Source organism: Oryzias latipes, chromosome 10 (genome assembly GCF_002234675.1).
Source record: "Oryzias latipes chromosome 10, ASM223467v1".
In the NCBI taxonomy this organism is placed as follows: Eukaryota; Metazoa; Chordata; class Actinopteri; order Beloniformes; family Adrianichthyidae; genus Oryzias; species Oryzias latipes.
Window position 1 is genome coordinate 8,008,901 of NC_019868.2, and position 20,254 is coordinate 8,029,154.

At 38.2% G+C, this 20,254-nt stretch overlaps 1 protein-coding gene across 4 annotated transcripts in view; it reads left to right on the top strand.

The window, feature by feature from the left end:
• The window catches only part of enox2 (ecto-NOX disulfide-thiol exchanger 2), a 206,680-nt gene that overhangs the window by 37,438 nt on the left and 148,988 nt on the right, over positions 1-20,254 (top strand). For all 4 annotated transcript variants that reach the window (XM_023958990.1, XM_023958993.1, XM_023958992.1 and 1 more), the window contains one exon: positions 11,270-11,359. In XM_023958990.1, coding sequence (XP_023814758.1) covers positions 11,326-11,359 — 34 coding nt within the window. In that variant the 5' untranslated portion in view covers positions 11,270-11,325. The remainder of the gene's footprint in view (positions 1-11,269; positions 11,360-20,254) is intronic.

Consider the following 20,254-nt stretch of genomic DNA (forward strand, 5'->3'; position numbering starts at 1 on the left):
ATAAGATCGTATTTGTAGCGTAGGAAATACATCCGGCGGACCACAAGTTCCCTGTTCTGCTCCATTCTGATGCATCCACTTGTAGATGACTAGATCCATGTACGTCTTTGTTTTCCTCGTCTGATGTGGCTCAAAACTGTACAGCTGGATAGCTCATACATTACTCACCGTTTTTGCTGCTCCGCTAATGTTACGTTGGGGGTGTGAGAGGCTGTAAGCTAACGGGACAGCTTGCAAACAGACTTCACTCAGCAACGGTCATAATTATCATAATAAGTCATAAGCCCAACGCTTTGAAAAAACATCAAAAGATGATCAGAGTGGGACTGAAAGCACCACCAAAATAATTTGTAATAGTCGAAACCCACATAGTGGACCTGTTGTTTCTCTCTCAAATGAATGTGGCACATTTACAAAGGGTAATAAAAATATTTTCCAGGAAGAATTGCTGTTTCAAGTCAGTTATTTTTCAAAACGGAAATCCTGTGGACTGATTGCAAAACAGCTGTTGTGTTGTTGTATCTAAGCTGTGAACGTTTAACATAATAAAGATTTCACAAACCAATCAATATGTAGCTTGTGTTTTCCAGAGACCTTTTCTTGTTTTCGTTCACTATAAGTGAAGAAACACTAATGTTCACATTAGTGCTTTTTTGTTCTCTTTTGTTTTTTTTATGCAAATGTTTTTTTCTTAGCTTCTTTGAAGGGAAAAGTCGATTTTTTATTTTTTGTATTTTTTGAACAATTTTTCACACTTTGATCTCGATTGGATTTGTTTGGACGTTTAAGCTGTGACTTTGTGAATAGTATATGTTTTAGGAAACTATGAGTCATGACAAACTACTATAAAATGTCATGCCAGATTGATGAAATTTGACAAAAGTTATTTATGAAAAATACTTTAGCTTCATTCCATTTTCGTCAGCCGTTTTCAGATTTTACAAAATAAATGTAATCATAAAATAACATAATGATAAATATCCTACACTGAGCACCGATTTATTTTTTATTGGCTGCTTGTCTTGGATTTCAAAATGAATGTTTTTGCTTTTTGTATATGATGGCCACACATATTGATGCACGGTGGTGCTTCCATCTTTGCAGCAAGCTGTTTGTACTTGTGTAGGAAGATTTGACAGACTGTCATCTCTTCAATATTTCAGCAAGGGCTTATTAACAAACACTGTGCCATGTTTAAAATGTGCATGTGTGGTCTACTATGCCATTTTTTTTCACTTAAAGGATAGGTTAGGTTATTTATTTGGTTTATACAATGAAGATAAGCTCAAGAAATAATTGGCCTGCATGACTACAAACATGAAACATGCTAATACTTTTTTACTTTCAGGTTGTGTAAATATTAAAATCCAGCCACCTAAAGTTTGTCTTTTTACCCTTTAGTGTCAGTTGAATGGATTGGTTGCTACTCTGAAAGTAAGATGTACCTTTCTTGGTTAACTACTCATTAACTTTTGTGCACATAAAACATACTAAATCAATAGCAATCAAAGCAGTTTCACCTTATCAGCAATGGCAAGTGATTAAGTAAGTTTGTACGTAGTTAATCATCAAGTCAAAACAGTTTTAATAAACTCTAATTCAGGATTTACCAAACATCCAAAATAGAACCAAGCAAATAAGGTTCAGATCCAATTTAATAATACGTAAAAAATAAAAAAATAAAACCAAGTCAGTTTAGTCTTTAACAAGAAAAGCAAAAAAAAGCTAAAAAGAATATATTTTTCGGTAACTTATATTGCTCGCCATTTTTGTTGCACCGATAACGTAAGGTTGGGGTTGTGAGGGCTGTAAACAAAGGGAGAGTGTTAAAAAAGGGATGATGGGGAAGGGGGGGGGGGGGGGGGGGGCTGACTCTATGCCAATGGTCCCGCCCACAACTCAGGTACATTTTTAATCAACTACTGCCGCTCTGCAGAAACTATGTCTTAGAAAACTACTCAGGTTTTCTTTTTAGTGTTGCTTAGGAATAGCTTAATCCTAATTAAAAGACCCCTGGAAACACTTTTATAAAAGATCAAAAGATGATTGGAGTGATGACGATTTTGTGTTTGGTCTATTTGACAATCCATCTGTTATTTAAGTGACAGTAAAATGTGAAACAAAATATGTATAATGTTTACGTAAATGTATTTTTGACCTATATACTTCAATTATATCTAGTCTACAGTCCAGAGTGGGAAAGAGGGAAAGAGAAAACAAGCAGGTTAGAACAGGTGGAGGACAGTGTCAGGTATGATGTGTGACAAACAGGTGTTGGCAAGAATGAAAGGAAAGGGGTATGTGGTGGTGGTGAGACTGGACCATGGAGAGGATAGGGATGGATGGATAATTCACTTGTTGCCAACCCTAAAGATTGTCAAACGGGCAAACTAAAAATCAGGCAAAGTTATGAACCTTTAGAGCCGCGTTTTGATCTAATCTCAGTTTGTGCATCTTTTATTGTGGACCTTTGTTGATTGTAACATGGATGTAGGTTCACCTTTTGTTGCTTCTTTGTAGACACCATGATCTAATCTTAGAGAGAAGTAGCCTATCTGAGGGGCATTCTAAGGACAGTAAAGGCAGAGGAGAGCTATGACTGCAGTACCCATCAGTCTTTGCGAAGATGCTTTGATTGATCAAAGTCTGCGAATTGTTTTTAAAGACTGATTTGGCCCATTTCAACCCTGGCCACTGTTTTCTTGCTTTGGCGACAAATGATATATGAAGCTATCAGATTTTTCATAGAATATCTCAGTTTTCCATCACTATAGAGTCCAGTTGACTAAGATCCTTCTTTTCTCACTGAGGGGATCCTCTAATCCAGGGGTTGGCAGACTTGGACTGTCTTGCCCTTTGCATTTGTCAGAAAGATGAATGCTTGCAGCAGTCAGTAAGAGTACAAATGAAAATACATGTATGCATCCAGAGGCTGAAGAAACACTTCATCAGAGTGATTAAATATCTTTATTAAGGGATGCACGGTAAACATTTCCAGAAGTGACACTTTCAAGCAGCTACTTAGGTGTTGTTGATAGTCATGTTGTATTATGACAAACAGGGTACGTTGGATTTCTTTTTAACAAGATGTGATGTGTTTTCTATTTATAGCATACTGGGTCACAGTAAGTGTGGGTCACCGCTATTGCTGCCAGTTTTTCTGGCATTAATGTTTGCAATTTGGTTGGAGTGCTAAATGTGGATCAAACTGTTGACGGATTTTACTTGACCTTCAAAGCCCTGTCTCTGAAACTCCTCAATTACAGTCCCATTCAAAGTCATCAGTGTTCACAACCGATATTGGAAGCAGCTCCTTTTTTTATCTCTGACTATGGCAGAGTATTGTATTTTCCGCACTATAAAGTTAAAGTGATTTTGAGGGGTATGCTGCACTATGTCAGTCTGTTTTTTATTTATTTATATATATTTTTTTACACGCTGCAAACAATGTTAGGTGTTATTGTTATCACGCTAATGTCGCTAATGTGTAAGGGGTGTTGGCACTGTGTATCTTTTTTTATGTATTGCTAGCGAAAATTAGAAGTCAGCATAGTCACAGTAACGTTTGTTTTAGTAGTATCAGTCTATTCTTTACATGTTGCAAACAAGGTTGGGTAGTACTGTGAATACGCTTATGTAGCTAATGTGTGGCGTGTTTAAACTAGTTCTAGAGTTACTGTGAAAGCAGATGATATAGTCTGATTAATGGACTTATCTCTGACTTTTTTGTATCGCCTAATGACCCTTATAGTTCAGTGCCACCTTATATATGACGAAAGTTCAAAAATAGGCCATTCATTGACAGCTGCCTTGTAATCCGATGCGCAAAAATATGGTATTTTAAACCCTGTTAGTAGAATGGAAGATGTTGATGACAAATACAATGAGGAAAAGTACCGGTAAATGTCTTAAAAATGATTAACAACATCTTACTTTTTTGTGCTCATAGACGATCTTTAAATCTGATTTTCTTTCACACATATGAGGAACTCTCTGTTTTCCTCAAATTAAAATTGCTGTCATTATTTTCTACCAAAGTTATTTTAATGTCATTTTGATTATGGTTAAGTAGACTCATTTTCTGTCTCCATGTGTGAGCGTGTTTTTTCTTGTTGCCTTTGATTTTGCTTTCTGGTTGTTTATGGTTTTTACCCATTACTCAAATCACAGGTTGTTGCTTTTTTTCAAAGGATAGTACAGCAACACCAGAATGATTCCTGATATACAGAAGTTCTTCTATCCTATGCTGTTGCAATGCAGTTTTATGTTAAACTAATAAAAGCATAAATGATTTTTTTAACAAGTACATTTTAATTGAATGTAAACTCTTAATGTATAATTGACACTGAATCATTTCTGATATAAAAGGCCTGCTGTTTATGTACCAAAAGCCAACAGTAAAATGTTCTGCATCACTGTGCTTGGAGCTGTTTCAGTTTCATATTTGTGATGTGGCCTCTCTTCTTCCTGTTTTGACCTTAAACCATTTTCCTGTCAACCGTCTCCCCTGATTGCCCCCCTTTTTCTGTTGACTATTTCCTGCATCTTCTTTTCTCTCAAGTGTTCTCTCCCACCTGGGTTTTACTGACCCCCCCCCAAATAAAACCCAAAACTAACAACCTTTTAAAATATGTTGTAATTTAATGCAAACCATTAAATTAGATATAGCACAATGTCAATATGCTTGTTGACAGGCATACTAAATATTAGGGGTGTAACGATTCATCTTAACAACGATTTGATTTGATGTTTGCGGTTGTCGATTTAAGTCACTTTTGATTTTGGTTCATTTTGAACAATCCGATTCAATGACCTAAGATTGGTCCAGGACAGGACAGAAATACCTGGTACTGCGCAGTGCAGATGAAGTTTTCCAGATTCCTTTTATTTCTTGCAAGATAATCAAGTGTAAATAAAATATGTTTACAAATAGGTAAACAAGAATTAATGGCAAATCCAATCATATTTTATTTTCCTAAAGTTCAGCTCACTGATGCTTTTCCACATCCAAATAATCCAAAGTAATCCTTATTAGAACATTCTAGCACACTGTATGGTCACATGTCTTTACTGAATTCAAAGTCTTTTCACACATTGGACTGGAATGAGGGACTGATCAATTTTTGTTGCCGTCACATATGTGTTTTTTGCTGTGATGGCACTTGGTCATTTTTACGTTGGAGTAAAATAAACCGCCCTGCGACAGACTGGCCAACTGTCCAGGATGTCCCCTGCCTTCACCCACAAGTGGCCGGGATAGGCTCCGGCAGCCCCGTGACCCCAAAAGGGATAAAACGGCAGAAGATGAATGAATGAATGAATAAGGGAAATAAACCTACTTAACCTCAAACCAATTGGTATTTTCCAATATTGATTTGATTATCTATTGATCTAATTTTGAAACGATTTTACATTACTCTACTACGTTCTAGAAAAAAACCTGTGGGTGGTATAATTTGTGAAGTAGCATTATTCAATGCTGTAAAACCCTCACTACACACTTTTCTTAGACAGACATGAACATTTTCAGACTTTTCTCTTTTGTTTAAACTCTCAAAGTTCAAACCGTCATAGAAAAATAAGTCCAGTTTTATAGAATGAAATCAATGATCTGAGCTGGATCACAGATTTATTAAGATTTAGAAAGGCAAAATCATTCTGTACATGAAATGCAGCACAGCAGAGATTGATTGACAAGGTCAAGAGCCAATCAGGACACAGAACACAGTACACCATTAAAAAAACAAAACAAAAAAACCCCTGCAAAATTGTACTTAAAAACAACAAGACCACAAAAGATTAAAGGAGATGTAGTGAGGGCAAACTGTATTTTATAGTTTTACATCTACAGATGTTTGAACTGGGAGAGAGGGAAGTCGTATCATTAGTATGTGAACCGCAACATCTAAGGCAACTGTTTGTTGGCTCTTCTTTCTATTGATGTGCCCATTTTTGTAAACAAAATAGTTCCAACATTAGCACAAATGCTTCTATTACCAGCTGTTCCACAATGTTTCCAAAAAAAGGACCAAGAAAGTTACTTTTGAAAGTAACAGGAAGTCCAAAGGTTTTTCCATGTATTATGTATATAAGGAAAAGATAAAATTCACATAATGGGCTACCGTGTATACCAGGATGATCTGATTATGCCTTTTCCATAGTCAGTTTCCTTTATGTGCTGATGTTAAATTGTCAGTATCTGCTCTGCATAAGCATTAAAGCTGAACTTGATGACTTTGGTTCTTATTGGTTTACTATTCCTGCCTTAAATGTTGCTGTCACACTATGTCTTCCCCAACCACACCTTTAGTGGGCGTCTGTCTCTTTCTGTCTACAGCTCCCATAATAGAAGTTTAAAGTAGCATGATGCGTAGCCTAATGCAATATGCCCAGATTTGCACGGTGCTGGATAGAATGTACAATGCTCCATGGACTTGGACAGCTTTATTTCAGCTTTTATTATAAAATAAACCATGTAATTCATGCTGCATAGTGTGTCATGTGTTGCTACTGCTTTGTGGATGTCTGTTCAGGCACACAAGCTGGATAAACCACAAAAGCTTGCCTTTTTGTTTTTCCTTTGATTAAATTGTAATAAATCCACATTGTTTGCTATATAAAACATTTAAAATAAAAATGTCTTGCAATTTATTCAGACTATCGCTCGCTTTCCAACAGTTGAGTTCTTTCATCATTGTCTTTCTCACTGACTTCCTTGCAGTTTCCTGTTGTCACTTAATGCTGAGACCCCGAAGATCTAAATGTCCATAGTTTCCGTTTTGTTGCTTAGTTGAGATTTTCTTGATTCTGTCTGTCGCCATAGATGCATTCAACTATTCTGAAGGGATTTTTCTCTTGCACTGTTTGTCTTAATATGGTGGATCTGTGACATTATTCCAGTTTCACTCTAAGCCAAAGGGATCTCAGGTTTTTGTGTAGAAATCCCAATCTTGTGACGGCTTTGTTAGAGATAACAATACATTACTTTTGTATTATTAAAAAACTGTTTAGTATTTAATATTTAAAATATATTAAAAATGGTTAGTGAGCCATAGTATCTCCCAACTGTTTATGGTCACAGCAAACATTTACTTTTCTTACCAAAATTTCACTTCATACACAGAGTTTTTTTAACATGGAAATTGTTACTAAGGTTGGGCGATGTCCCTTAAATTGGCCGTTGACGATGTTTGCTGTCAACCATCGGGATGGACGATGACATTGTCGGGGGGAGCTATTTTTACATTTTTCGTTCTTATATAACTGCTATTCGTTATTTTACTTTTTTTACTCTATTTCCCAACTAATGACTAATCCGGGATGATCCAGTATAAACTGACGGAAGTGACTTTAACAAAAAAAGTAACAAACAAAATAGAAAAGAAGTAGTCCGCTCCTGCACTTAACTAGTGAAGAGGACCGGCGGAGCGCGGACTTCCAGCTTTGTGTTTGATGGGAAGGGAGGGGGGGTGCTTTGTTACATGAGTGGTATGTGTGGGAGATTTAAGACTGCGATCCGTCCCGCAGCTCTAGGGGTACGAGCTACAGAACTCAGAACCGGGTCTAAAAGTGTGTGTCTGAGCACAGCTCGGATCGTCAGCAGACACACAGGGGTTTGAGCTTCAAAGCAGAAATGTCGCTCAGTCCTTAGAAAACATTCAAACAATCACGTGGATTTGTGTTTCCAGTTGTGTCCCGACTAAATAAAGGCTGATGTTATTCCCACATGTTTACGTGCAGTGCCACCCAAAGCTAATGTTGTTAGCCCGTGTTAGCATACTGCTAATCCTGGCTTCTTTCCGGCTCCGTTCAGAAAAAGCACTGACCACACGGATTAAAATTCAAATGATGAGCGAACAGGTGTTTCATAATAACGGTAACATTATTAAAAGCACGTTTAGAAGATCGTCTCGTATATTACCGAGCTGACATGTCAATGTATATAGCCGCTCTGCGCTGTTTAACATCGTTTTGTATTGAATTGTTACATTCAATAAAGTTTGAAAAAAAAAAGCCGCTCGGCGGAATTTACATCCCCTTCCGGTTTTCAAACCCTACTGCGCATGTGCGAATGATTTATTCCGACCGAAAGTGTGACCTTGGTGAACGTTTTTATATTCTGAAAACATTTTTCTGGGCCCATGAACACGGTTGGATTCTAATCCGACCATTGATCCCATCAAGATATTTTTCACATGTAACCGCGGCTTATGGTGTCGACTCGCAGCGTGGCGGGGGCGTGGCATCACGATGGTGTCTCTCCATCTGGATGTCAGTCACCCATCACGATGGACTCGGCACAACCCTAATTGTTACATGTACAAACTTTTATTATCAACTGTCCTTTGTATTGAGCTGCATGTACACCAAATAACCAAGTTTTCTAGAAGTAGTGTTATTGGTTTTGTGTGGATGCTTCACTAGGATTCTTTTGTCTTAGTGTTACGTGTTGTCTCTGCCTTCCACAAGTATTTACAGTTTTGTTCAGTCTCGTCCCAGGCTGGATCACTTCTTATCCTTTTACCCTCCACTTTAGTTGGAACATTCTTCCAAGCCTCCTGGCGTTTGAGTTTCCAGTGAACCTTTTTAGGCCATTAACTTAGGTTGTGAGTGTTTGTTTGTCGGTCTCCAGTGCCTTAAGTATGTACACAGTTTGCTTCTGTGCAACATCTTTCTTTTTGTTCCATTCAGTTGTTCGGATAACACCTCCCGTTTTTTTTCTTTGAGTTTCTCTTTACTTTGTCTTCCAGTCGTGTTCTCCACAGGGGATACTGCTCTTTGTGTCTAAGTGTTTATCCTGTAGCCAAGCATTTTTTTTTTTTTTTTAGAAATGAAACTCTACGTTCGTCTTACAGCAGGAGATCCTTTAGTCACTTCAGTTACAGCTTTTGTAAGGATGCTTACAACAACTACATCATTTCTGATTGTCTGGATTAGATCAGTTTAATTTAGAATACATTTTAGGGTTTGTTATTTGTGTTTGAAACCTATTTTTAAATATATTCAACAATAGGATCCATCTCTGAACAATGAACAGAATGAAATTATTTTGTTGGGTTTCCGATCCTTAACTCCCTTATTTCATGTATATTTTTTGCATATTGAATTTTAACAACTGTACCAGTAGCATTGTGCTCTAATGGCCTGCTTCTTCTCTGCTTATGCATCTAGTCCTATAACATATGGTCCTCTGTGCTAAAGAGCAGTGAAAAAAAAAGACTAAAATACCTTTACTTTAAAAAAATATATACTTTTTAGGCCAAAAACAATCATTAATAAGTCTGGATATCATTGTTAAACCACCATTTACCATTTAACCAAATTTTGTTTTGGTTTTAAAAAAAAAGACACTTTACACGTTCTATTAATGTACACCTAACAAAGTAAAGGCCCGTACACACCGGGACGAATTTCGCCCGCGATATTCGCCGACGTTTAACGCCTCGTGACTAAACAAAGGGCCCCAATGTGAGTGTGCACACCGACGCGAAAAAACACCACGCGTCAAAGCGTCACTTTTTAAAAAACGCCTCGGGTTCGTTTTTTTGGTTTGACGCGTCGCGTCGAAAACTATTCGACCAATGAGAATGGCGCTTTTGCACACGTGTCTGGAGCTTCTAAAGTTACAGTAAAACACAACTTGGGGGCGCTCAAACACAAAACTGCCTTGCTGAGCACACATATGTCACGGCGAAGAAGATATGCGCCAAGTAGCGTCTACACTGCCGCGAAGAAATAATGACGGACATTCTAAAATATCCCTGAACCAAGCACCAGTTGGAGCAACTGGTGCTTGAAATATTCATGTTTTCTTTGTATGTTTCTGACAAGCGCGTAAATACTTGTTCTCTTCTTCTGAGTGAAAAGCGACTTTGAGAAGCGTGAAGCTGCGCATCGCCACCTTGTGTACAGGAGTATTTCTGTTTTACATTAAGCGCCATCTAATGTCAGGGAATGAAATTGCATGTTCGCTCGGCTCATCGTCAGCAAAATCGCCTGGGTGTGAACACAAAAAACGTGGCGAAAAACGCTGGCGAATAACGCCTGGCGAATATTCGTCCCGGTGTGTACGGGCCTTTAAGCTTTACACTTTTACTTTTTACACATCTTTTTGGTTGAAAAACGTACAAGAAGTGTTGTTAAGGAAAAACAAGATTTGTGGATGTCTTGCAAAGATACCTCGTTTTTTTAAGCCCAACCCTAAAATCTACTGTGCAAATGTTTATTTGTTTAACTTTAAAGAGAAAAAAAAAACATGTAAAGCACAGTTAGTAATGTTACCTGGGTCTAATATTTTCTGTTGCTGCAGCTGTTGGGAGGGTTTGTCTGCTTGAGGCTCACAGGGTACATCTAGTTTTGAAGAATTTGCAAGGATCTTCATGGTGAGTGGTTTTGCAAAGAAGAAAATTTGAGGGGCTGTCATGTGCGCCAAACTTTAATTGCGCTTGTCACTTCTAGTACACGTGAGCCTAAGCGACAGGACTAGTGATAGTAATCTTGTCTGTCTGACATGTCAAGTAAAGAATAACAGAAGCAGATGACTAAAATCCACCAAACCTGCATTATGCTTAATGTTCTCCACGGTCATATGTTTTTCTGTAGAAATATGATTGGAACTTTAAATATGTGTGTTGTAATTATATATTGATTGCTTTGTCCTAAGCTTTTTATATAAAACTGTTTTTCTTTAAATGTGAGTATGTTTGCATCTTATCTCTAGAGTTTAAGGAGAAAGACTGAAAACCTCTGAGCCAAACGAACAATCCTGAGTAAAGTTTTCCTTTAAGAATTCAGGTGCTGCTGTCAGCAGTGTGGATAGAGGTTTGGGTGTGACCTTGTGCGACTGTGACCTTCTCAGTGGTCTGAGATTGTGTTGGCACAGCATCACTGAAGAAGATTATCATAGCGGGCGAAAGCCAATTACTTTGTCCATCTCTGCACCCTTGGGGTCGTGTTTGGGTGGGGTGAAAGGCATTACTGAATTCCCTGAGCAACCTTCTGGCGGTCTTTTTGGTTTTCTATGCAGATTTTTGCAGTCTGAGTGTTAATAGCACAGTCAATGGGACCCATCCGTTGCCCAGAATTAGTCCTGATAAGCTTTTGTCGCACAAAGAGGGAAAGCAGGGAGATCATGGCTTTTAGAAGACACTTGAAGACAATACGCACTTCTTCTGCTCCCCCTCCCAGTCGCTGTCCCTGAATGAGTTTCAAATGAATGCATCAAAATGAAAGAATAAATGACCACAATACTTCATTTTGTCTTACACAGATTTTCCAGAAAACAAGAAAAGGTGAAATCCCAGCTGGTGTCGCTTCTGCTGTAGAATGTACAAGGAGTACAGAAGCAGTCGAATCACAGGTAAGAAGGCTGAACCCGGTAGTAACTGTGCAAACCTTAAGCTTTTGTCACAACTGCCCTTACAGGTGGATATGGGCTGTTTGTTGGGGGAAAAATGAAAAAAAAGAAAACCTGTACGTGGCATGCACAAAATGTCAGGGTTGTAGATGGTCTGGTGAGACCGTAGGGGAAAAGTTTTCATGCACATTTTCTACGGGCATCCTTTGGGCCACATGTCATACCGAACACTCATACAACACAACGCTAAAGCAAGGGGGAGGCACGTGCATGAGGTATGAATTTTTCAATTTTGTGACCTTTCCCAAATTTTGGCAAAATGTGCAAGGAGCCTGTTAATGCTGTTTAAGTGATACATGCGTCTTCCTTGCTTGCAGCCTGACTGTTAGAAATGAGTTAACCAAAAAAATCAAAGTTTGTTTTTTTGTGGGTGTCCTACGGGCGTCCTTTTGGTACTTACATACCACCTGCACAACCCATGTGTGAGGCATTTGCACATGTCTGGAAAGGAGCCAATAGTTGCACCTTAATAACAGCTAGAGTGTGGCATAAGGGAGCCATACGACAGCATCCGTATAACATAAGTGGGTGCAGCTTACATTAGCCTTACCATAACTTCACTTACCACACGCACAACAATCGTACGTTCTATTTTCATGCCGGCCCTTGAGATGGCTGTACAAACAGCCTCAAGGGAACTGCAAGACACAGCATAGGATGCAGCCACTCCTCTGTATGCCCTCCACAGGACTGGACAACCCAAAAACGTGCACATCTGTACCGGTCAAGTGCACGTGACTAAGGCTTACCATCCAAGTGTTTGTCTTGTGTTTGTACCAAAATTTCTGTGATTTCTGACATATTTTACTCGCCAATCAGCTCTATTAATGCCTTTTAACCAGGTTTTAATTAGCTAGAATGGTAATTGTGCTCCTTACATATATCTAGTCATTATTAGACCTCAATATGCTCACACTAAACCCTCTTGATGTCATTACAAATCTCTTGCAGACTTTTTATCGGCTCTCAGTGCTGTTCGGCTGTGGGTCCACTTCCAAATATGGCAAAACAATGAATGTTCATTGTTCAAAAAAGATGATCATTTTCATTTAATGCATAATTAGGTTTTACACTACTCCTTCTGCAGTAAATTACCCATAAGATCACTATGTTTCACTAACTATCCATAATTGCGTTTTTGGAAACAATGGAATCTAAAGAACATTCTGTGATGATTCAAATTAAAAGAAGTAAGACCCTTAGAGATTGCTTTGGAGAAAGAGGAGAGAGGGTGAAATGAAAAGCCCCTTTAATGCTGGGCTTTGGCCGATGAGTGTGTCCTTCCCAATTACTCTCTCACAGAGCAATATGCAGGTCAGTCAGGTGATAATGAATGCTCTGTCTGAGACTGGGCCTCTCTTCTTCTTCCTCCCTCCCTGCAGCCTTTCTGGTCCTCCTGCTCGGTTATATCCTTTTTCTCACTTCACACTTGTACTCTTCAGACTTTTCTGCCGTGTCTTAGTATATTTGACTTTCACGGGTTTAATTATCAAGCAATCTCTGATTCGTCTGTTTGGGGAACATTTTACAATCGAAGTGTGTCTCAAAAGGTCAGTTTGTGGGAGAATGAAGAATTCTGTTTTTTCTCTGTGAATTAAACGTGGCTGATCTCAGTCTCCTGTCTTCCAACTACAAAATTCACGATGACTTGTAGAAATGGTTCAACAAAAGTGTTTTGTTTTTTTTAATTAATCATTTGGTTTTGCATTAGCTATGCATAAAGAACTAAAAGGATTTATCATATTCACTGTCCAATTACTTAGCCACATGGATATCTGCACTACCATGGATTTTAGCTTTTGCATTGAGTCTTTGCTTCGGCAAAGGTGAACACATGATGGCCATCAGGAGAACTGGATCTTACGGTTCAAGTCAATGAAAAAGGTAGAATCTTTCAGCTGCCAATTTGAATTTTTCTTGTTGTTGCATTTATTGTTAAAAAGAATGAGTAAAATGAGTTATTAAAATACACAATATGAATTGAATACTTTTAAAACATCAACGACTTATTATATATATATATTTACAACAAAACAATTTTGTATATAAAATTATAAAATACAATGTGGGCATATATAAAAAGAAAAAAACAGCCTTCATATAACCAAATGGAATACAATTAATTATTGTACAAAAATGTATAAAAAAAATGGAGTTGCAGCTTTAAAGACCCACTCTGATGAAAATGAAATTTTCATGTTTTTAAAATGTTCTTGGCTTTTTTTTTGATGAAGGAAAATATAAAGAAAATGAAGCCCAACATTGCATTTCTGAATATTTTATATTCAAATTGCTGTGAATCAAGAGCAGACTAGAAAAGGCCGTCTTTGTTTTCCTCTTCTGTGCTGGTATCTTGCTCAAAACTGTACGGCTGGATAGCTCAGATATTGCTCGCCATTTTTGTTGCACCGGTAATGTTAGGTTGGTGTAGTGAGGGATACAGTCGGAGAGAGTGTAAACAGATGGATGACGGGAAGTAGGGACGGGCGTACTCCATCCCAACAGTTCTGCCCACAACTCAGAGGCAAATATCTAATGAACCACTGCCACGGCCAAAGACAGCCAAATCTTTTTCGTTTGGGAACTACATCTCTCTACAAAACAACCAACCAATCAGATGAAGATTTGGAAGTTATCAATATTACTGTGTTCATAAAGGGTATGCAGTGACGCAATCAAAATCACGTGACTTTGTTTACCTGGCTACATTGGCTGGTAGCTTTTGCTTAGTTTCACTGCTCCACCAATAAACTGCAGTTGTCTTAAAATCATGGTGATCTAACCCTGCTTCACCTAAAAAACAAAGTAGGGGTCATTACATTAATAAGGCGAATTTAACTGGACTCAATGACCCAAATTTACTTCTGAAATCAATGTTCACTGAGCTGCTGAAGACTCTCTAGATCAGGGTTCACCAACCTTTATGAGACCGAGGGCTATTTCATGGGCACCAAGTGGTATGAAGGGCGCCACTAAAAACCTCCTAGACTGAATTTTCTAGACTCGTATTACAGGGGGGGGGTCAAACTCAGTTGCAGAGGGAGCCTAATTTCAAAACAGACTTTAGGTTGCAGCCGAACAAGATAAATATTTATTGAACACACTAAAGCTAAACTTTTAAACCTTTAAAACTTTAACTTAATTTTAACTTTTTAAACATAAATGTAAATAAAAACATACAGGAATATTAATCCTCACATTAATGGATTACTCAACCACCTCAACCTATTCTCAAAATCTTTACATTACATGAATCATAAGAATGTCCAGAAATTGTGTAATTTATTTGATCTATTTAAACTTTTGTAATAGACCCTTACTTTTAGTGATTATTTTTTAAGTTATATTTGTTTACATATTTGGGTTTTCTTTGTCTACCTTTATCTCAGAATTGATATTGTTGTCATTGACAGACATGCCGTGGTTGTTTGTTGAATATTTGCTTCAATAAAAAAAAAAAAAAAAAAAGATTTTTTTTGGGTGCACTCCCTGCGGGCGCCACAAGGGGTGCTCGCGGGCGCACTGGCGCCCGCGGGCACAGGGTTGGTGACCCCTGCTCTAGATAGAGTACAAAGATGTGTATCAGTTTCATGGTTCTGAAGACTTACAAAGGCCCGGATCATGGCTGCAGTTACACTTTGATTTTGCTATTGTTGGCAAAGGAAAACTAACTTATTCTCGCGCTCACTTGGAGACTGCTGACAAAGATATATCCTCATGCAACCTGAGAAAAGTTAAATGTTTGTTGTTGAAAGATTGAACATTACTTAAGGTATAACGACAACCCAGCATGCACTCACACTCGCCACGCAGTCCTTGTATAATGTCCATGCTAATGGATTCAGCGATTTAAAAGATCAGTCAAAACTATGGTCAGTCAGCTTTCATGTTGTAATCAATGAAATAGTACATGGTTAAATATGTTATCAAAGCAGTCTGTAATAATACCTCCATACCCTCCATAGGTTTGTGTTTTTAGTTATAAGCAGGGGTGTCAGACTATAGGCATTTACGGCTGGTTTTTCAGAAACCCAGTCTTATCTGCTGCTGATTACCTGGAATAGGCATCCTTTGCCACTAGGAAACTACAATGACATGTTATTAGAAAAACATGTAGGACACTGGCCCCTGAGGTTTGGAGTTTGACATGTGTGGTATATAAATAGTTGTAAAAAAGGAAGAAAAAAAATTACAAAACTTAAAAGTACCTTTCAGGGATCATTATAAGAATCCAGCAACTAAAGTATTTCAAGCCATTTACTCATTTTTACAATTTAAATAGAAATAAAGGGTTTGACGGATATTTCAAGAGCGAATGAAATACAGTCATAGACAGAATTGGCAATGAAGATCCAATGCAATGTGATAAGATGATGGGGAAACACCTAAAAAAAACAACAGACATTTAATTCTTTAAAATGATCTAACACAAGGAAAATTTTTCTAAATCCATAAAATACCAATAAAAATTTAATGAACTTGACAAGAATAAGGCTGATGTCTACTGCAGTATCATCTACAAGGAGCTACTCAAAGGTTATTGCATCATTTTTCTTCTTGCTTTTTGTTGTTACCTTTAGCGGTCACCACAGCTAATAATCCACCTCCATCCAACCCTATACTCTGCATTCTTCTCAGTCACACCAACTACCCTCATGTCCCCCCCAACTACATCCATGAACCTCTTTATTGATTTAATTTTAGACCACCGTAGCTCCAACCTCGACATCTTTTCAACAACATTATCACTGTCCTTCCTCTCAACCAATCCTAACCATCTTAACCTGTTTTCTTAAAACTATCTCCAAAACGTCTTACATGAGCTGTTCCTCTGATGGATTCCTGGTCCTATCCATCCTCGTCGCTCCCAAGACATCCTCAAGATCTTAAGCTCCACCTTGTCTTTGTCCCAGTCACTTTTTCTAAACCAAACCCCACCTTGCCTCTGGTGGAAGGTTTGGCCAGTGTTCGGCAGCGGATCTGCCACCAGTGTGTGAATGTGCGTGTGAATGGGTGAATGGGACTGCAAAGCGCTTTGGGCCTTCAAGTAAAGTAGAAAAGCGCTATATAAGTATACGCAATTTACCATTTACATATAGATCAATAAGTTGGTGTACTTAAATATGAATAAGATAAGACAATAAAATAAACATGATGTCGAGGGTGTGAGGGGTATCACTATCAAAACATTGAATGGATTTTATTTTGATACACAAGCTCTTCATTTCATTCAATATTGTCGAATTAACATTATCAAAATTATTAGATTAAAAACTTATTAAAAGCTGTTTGTTCAAAAAAATTATCATTTTAAAGACAATTTGATTAATACATTTGATAAATACGTGTAGATTTTTTTAACTAAAGCTTGATTCTATAGTGATATATACTGATACATTCTGAAAGTTTGAAACAAATGAGATGAGAATGCAACAGAAATGTTTACCTCAGTCAAAACCTTGGGAATTTGCGTGAACATAAAAAGACAGAATGGGGACTTATTGTTCCCTTGAGAGTCCTTCATCTTCATGTTTTTATATGTGGGAAAACTAGGGTTCTTTTAAGTCATTTTTTCCTTTTGCTTTAAACCAGGGGTGTCAACTTCATTTTCACAGAGGGCCACATCAGCATAGTGGTTGTCCTCAAAGGGCCAGATATAACTTATACATGTAACTAAATGTAATGGAAAAATAAATGTAACAACTCCTTAATGTTAAATTACTCTATTCATTTACTATAACTTTTTAAAGTGACAATTACAGTTGCATAGAAAACACATGTTTGCTTGTTACTCTAGCATAAATCCTTTTAAATATGATTCTGTCAGGCTATGTTATATGGACAGTGTTAAAGTCCTAATGTATAGTTGCCCAATCCCATATTTCAAGTCTGATTCCCTCTAGATACGACTTAATACACACCAATTTTTATTTTTATTTTGGAACTCTGTATAAATATAATTAAATGCAGTATAAGTCAAGCTATTTTGCTCCTCTTGTAATGTAAAATGATCCTTTATTCAAGGTAACGGCAAATTTACTACTCAAATCTTTGAAGACCTCTGAAACTGTCACATTACTGAATAAAAAAGACTTCAAACTGTTCTAGTTGTCTTCATGTTGTTTTAAGATTTCATGAATGAAGTATTTGTTTAATAAACAGAACCAGAAGAATTAAATGTATATTTAGATCAATGAGAAAAAAAAACTGAAGGGTCTGCATAGAAAGTAGGGGCTTTATAACTTTTTCTGTCAGAATGAATGTTTTCTTAAGGCTTTTTTCTCTGTAGTGGATTAACGATGAAAGCCATTTAGCTGCATATGATAGACTGATATGTTTATAAGCTTTTACACATGTAATTCAAAGTTTACACTGACTTACCTCCTATGGACATTTGTACTAAAACACACACATTTAGATCTATTCTGCTCAAGAAGGTTTCAGTTATCAGGAGTTGAATGGATTTTTCTGAGTGAAAGTTGGACAACAATCTCTTCTACCAGCATCTTGGCAGTGCACAATGGTCAACAGTTGTCTCAATATTCATTCAAAGAGGGAATCCTCCAGGCGAAGTTTGGGCCTTCCTTTGGGATTTTGCCCTTTGTAGTTTTCAGAACATACAATACTATTGCACAGACACTCACACCTGCTCTTCTCTGTCATGGTTTATGGAAATGAAAACAATGGCACTCTTTGGTCTTCATCCCAACAGTTGGTTCAACTTACTTGTTAAGTTAACTTGTTAAAGCGCCAAAACTCATTAAATTCCTCCAAGCTGGACTTCTCCAACATAGGAAGTTGGAAATTGAGAAACTCCCGTAATGAGATGGAACTTATAAGGGTGAAGCCCCTCAAAACCCTTCCTGTCCAAATAATCATCTCTTGGCCATTAGCCAGACTATAAGTATAAGGTGAGTGGGAGGAGGAGAAGGAAAAGAGGCAGGTCATTAGAAGGAGGCAGACATAAAGGTGGAGAAAAAACTGACAGGATGTTGTTTACATCCAGGACACATATCTGTATTGGCTGTCTTAATCTTTGCACTCTGAAGCTGGCGGAATTGCATTTTTCATTCATATCAGGACTGAACCCATCAGTCATTGATTCCAAAATGGAGCAACTGCAAATATCACCACAATCTTCTGAAATGTGTCGGCTTTTCTGCTGAGCGGAGCCTTTTTAAATATCAGCTGTACCTCTCCAAAGTCCTCATGAGGACAGCTGCAGTACCTGAACTCTGTTGTTCCACTGGTAAGTTTATATTGATACAGAAAAGTGTCGTCTTCACAAGCGACAGTAGGAATCGATTAAAGGAAAACAAACTGTGCCAATATATTGTTGGTTGACAGTCAAAAGTATTGGGCGAAAAACAAAATATGGTGTTTAGAAATGCTCAGAGAGATGAAAAGCTTGATGGAAGAAAAAGAAACTTTCAAAACGCTGCATATTAACTGTGTTTGAACTGCAGCTTGAATGTGGCCCTCGTAGTAGTACCTACATGGCCTTGGAGAACCTACACAGCAGAACAGTCTGTCCGTTTGTGTTGTGTGACATAAAGCAGACAGTCACAAAAGATAATTGAAGAGAAACAAGAACAGGTCCAAATATTCCATAATCGCCCACAAAACTCACATAGGAAGCACATATGAAGTCCATAAAAGGTTCTGGTGCCTCATTTATAAACGTTGCGTACGCACAAAAGAAGGCGTACGCCACTCTCTACGCAATAGTTGAGATTTATAAAAAGCAAACTTGACGGGAAAATGTGCGGTCCTCCACGCAAGCTCTGACCCAGGCGTACGCACAAAAACGGGTGAAATGAGAAACGGCGACACCGTCGGCAGATGGAAGAAACACGTGAAAGTGAAAATGACAATACTGCCTCTCAGAAATAACATGAAGACTTCACAAAGCAAGTCTTACAATTAACAGCCTACACAAACACCCGTTTGATCGATCAGCAGTGAAACAAACGAAAATTACAACAGAAATTCAAATGAACACTTATTTGGAAAAAGAAAAGTGAAATATGTTCTGCAATATTGGCATGTTGTGCAATTCATCCTCATAAATAATAAAGTTAACAGAACGAAATAATGTACAAAACTGATATTCTCGTCAATGTGTCCGTCTGGCGGAGCAGATATAGGTGTGGGCGTGCGGACGGACTGACGGACGGACGTACTAATTTTCCACTGGGGAAAGTTGTTTTCATATTAAAACATTTCTTCATAAGCTATGGAATTATGGTATTCATGCATATGCCTTTAGTTTGTTTTATTTTTGATAAAACAATGTATGTCGTATGTCTCAACCATTCAGAAAGCAACAAGAAATTACATTTGCGCTGATCAATTTCCCATTTCCACGTGGATTATTACCGACATCTGTAGCTTGTCAGATGTAATTAAATGGAGGGAAATAAAATGCCCCATCACAATGCGTAATGACGCACAATGGCTGATCTTACGCTCTTAGAAGATGTGGCAAATGGAAGAATTCGGAGTGAACGCATCTTTAGACAGCAAGAAGACTTGCTGGCAAATGAGGACGAGTGGCTTATGAGCCGGTTCCGACTTCCTCCAGCCGTCCTGTTGGACCTCTGCGGGCTTTTGGGCCCGGCGTTACAGAGGAGCACTCGGAGGAACCACGCGTGTCACCCGGTGCATCTGGCGCTCTGGTCCCCCCGGCGCATGCATCTGGCGCTCCGGTGTCCCCCCCCTGCCCCCCGATGGAGCGCTGTAGCCTCACAACCTCGAATGGTTGTGAGGCTACAGCATTTACGGCGTCCGCCACCGTTTGCCGCTCACGTGCCTTTTTGGCATTAGTAATGTCCACAC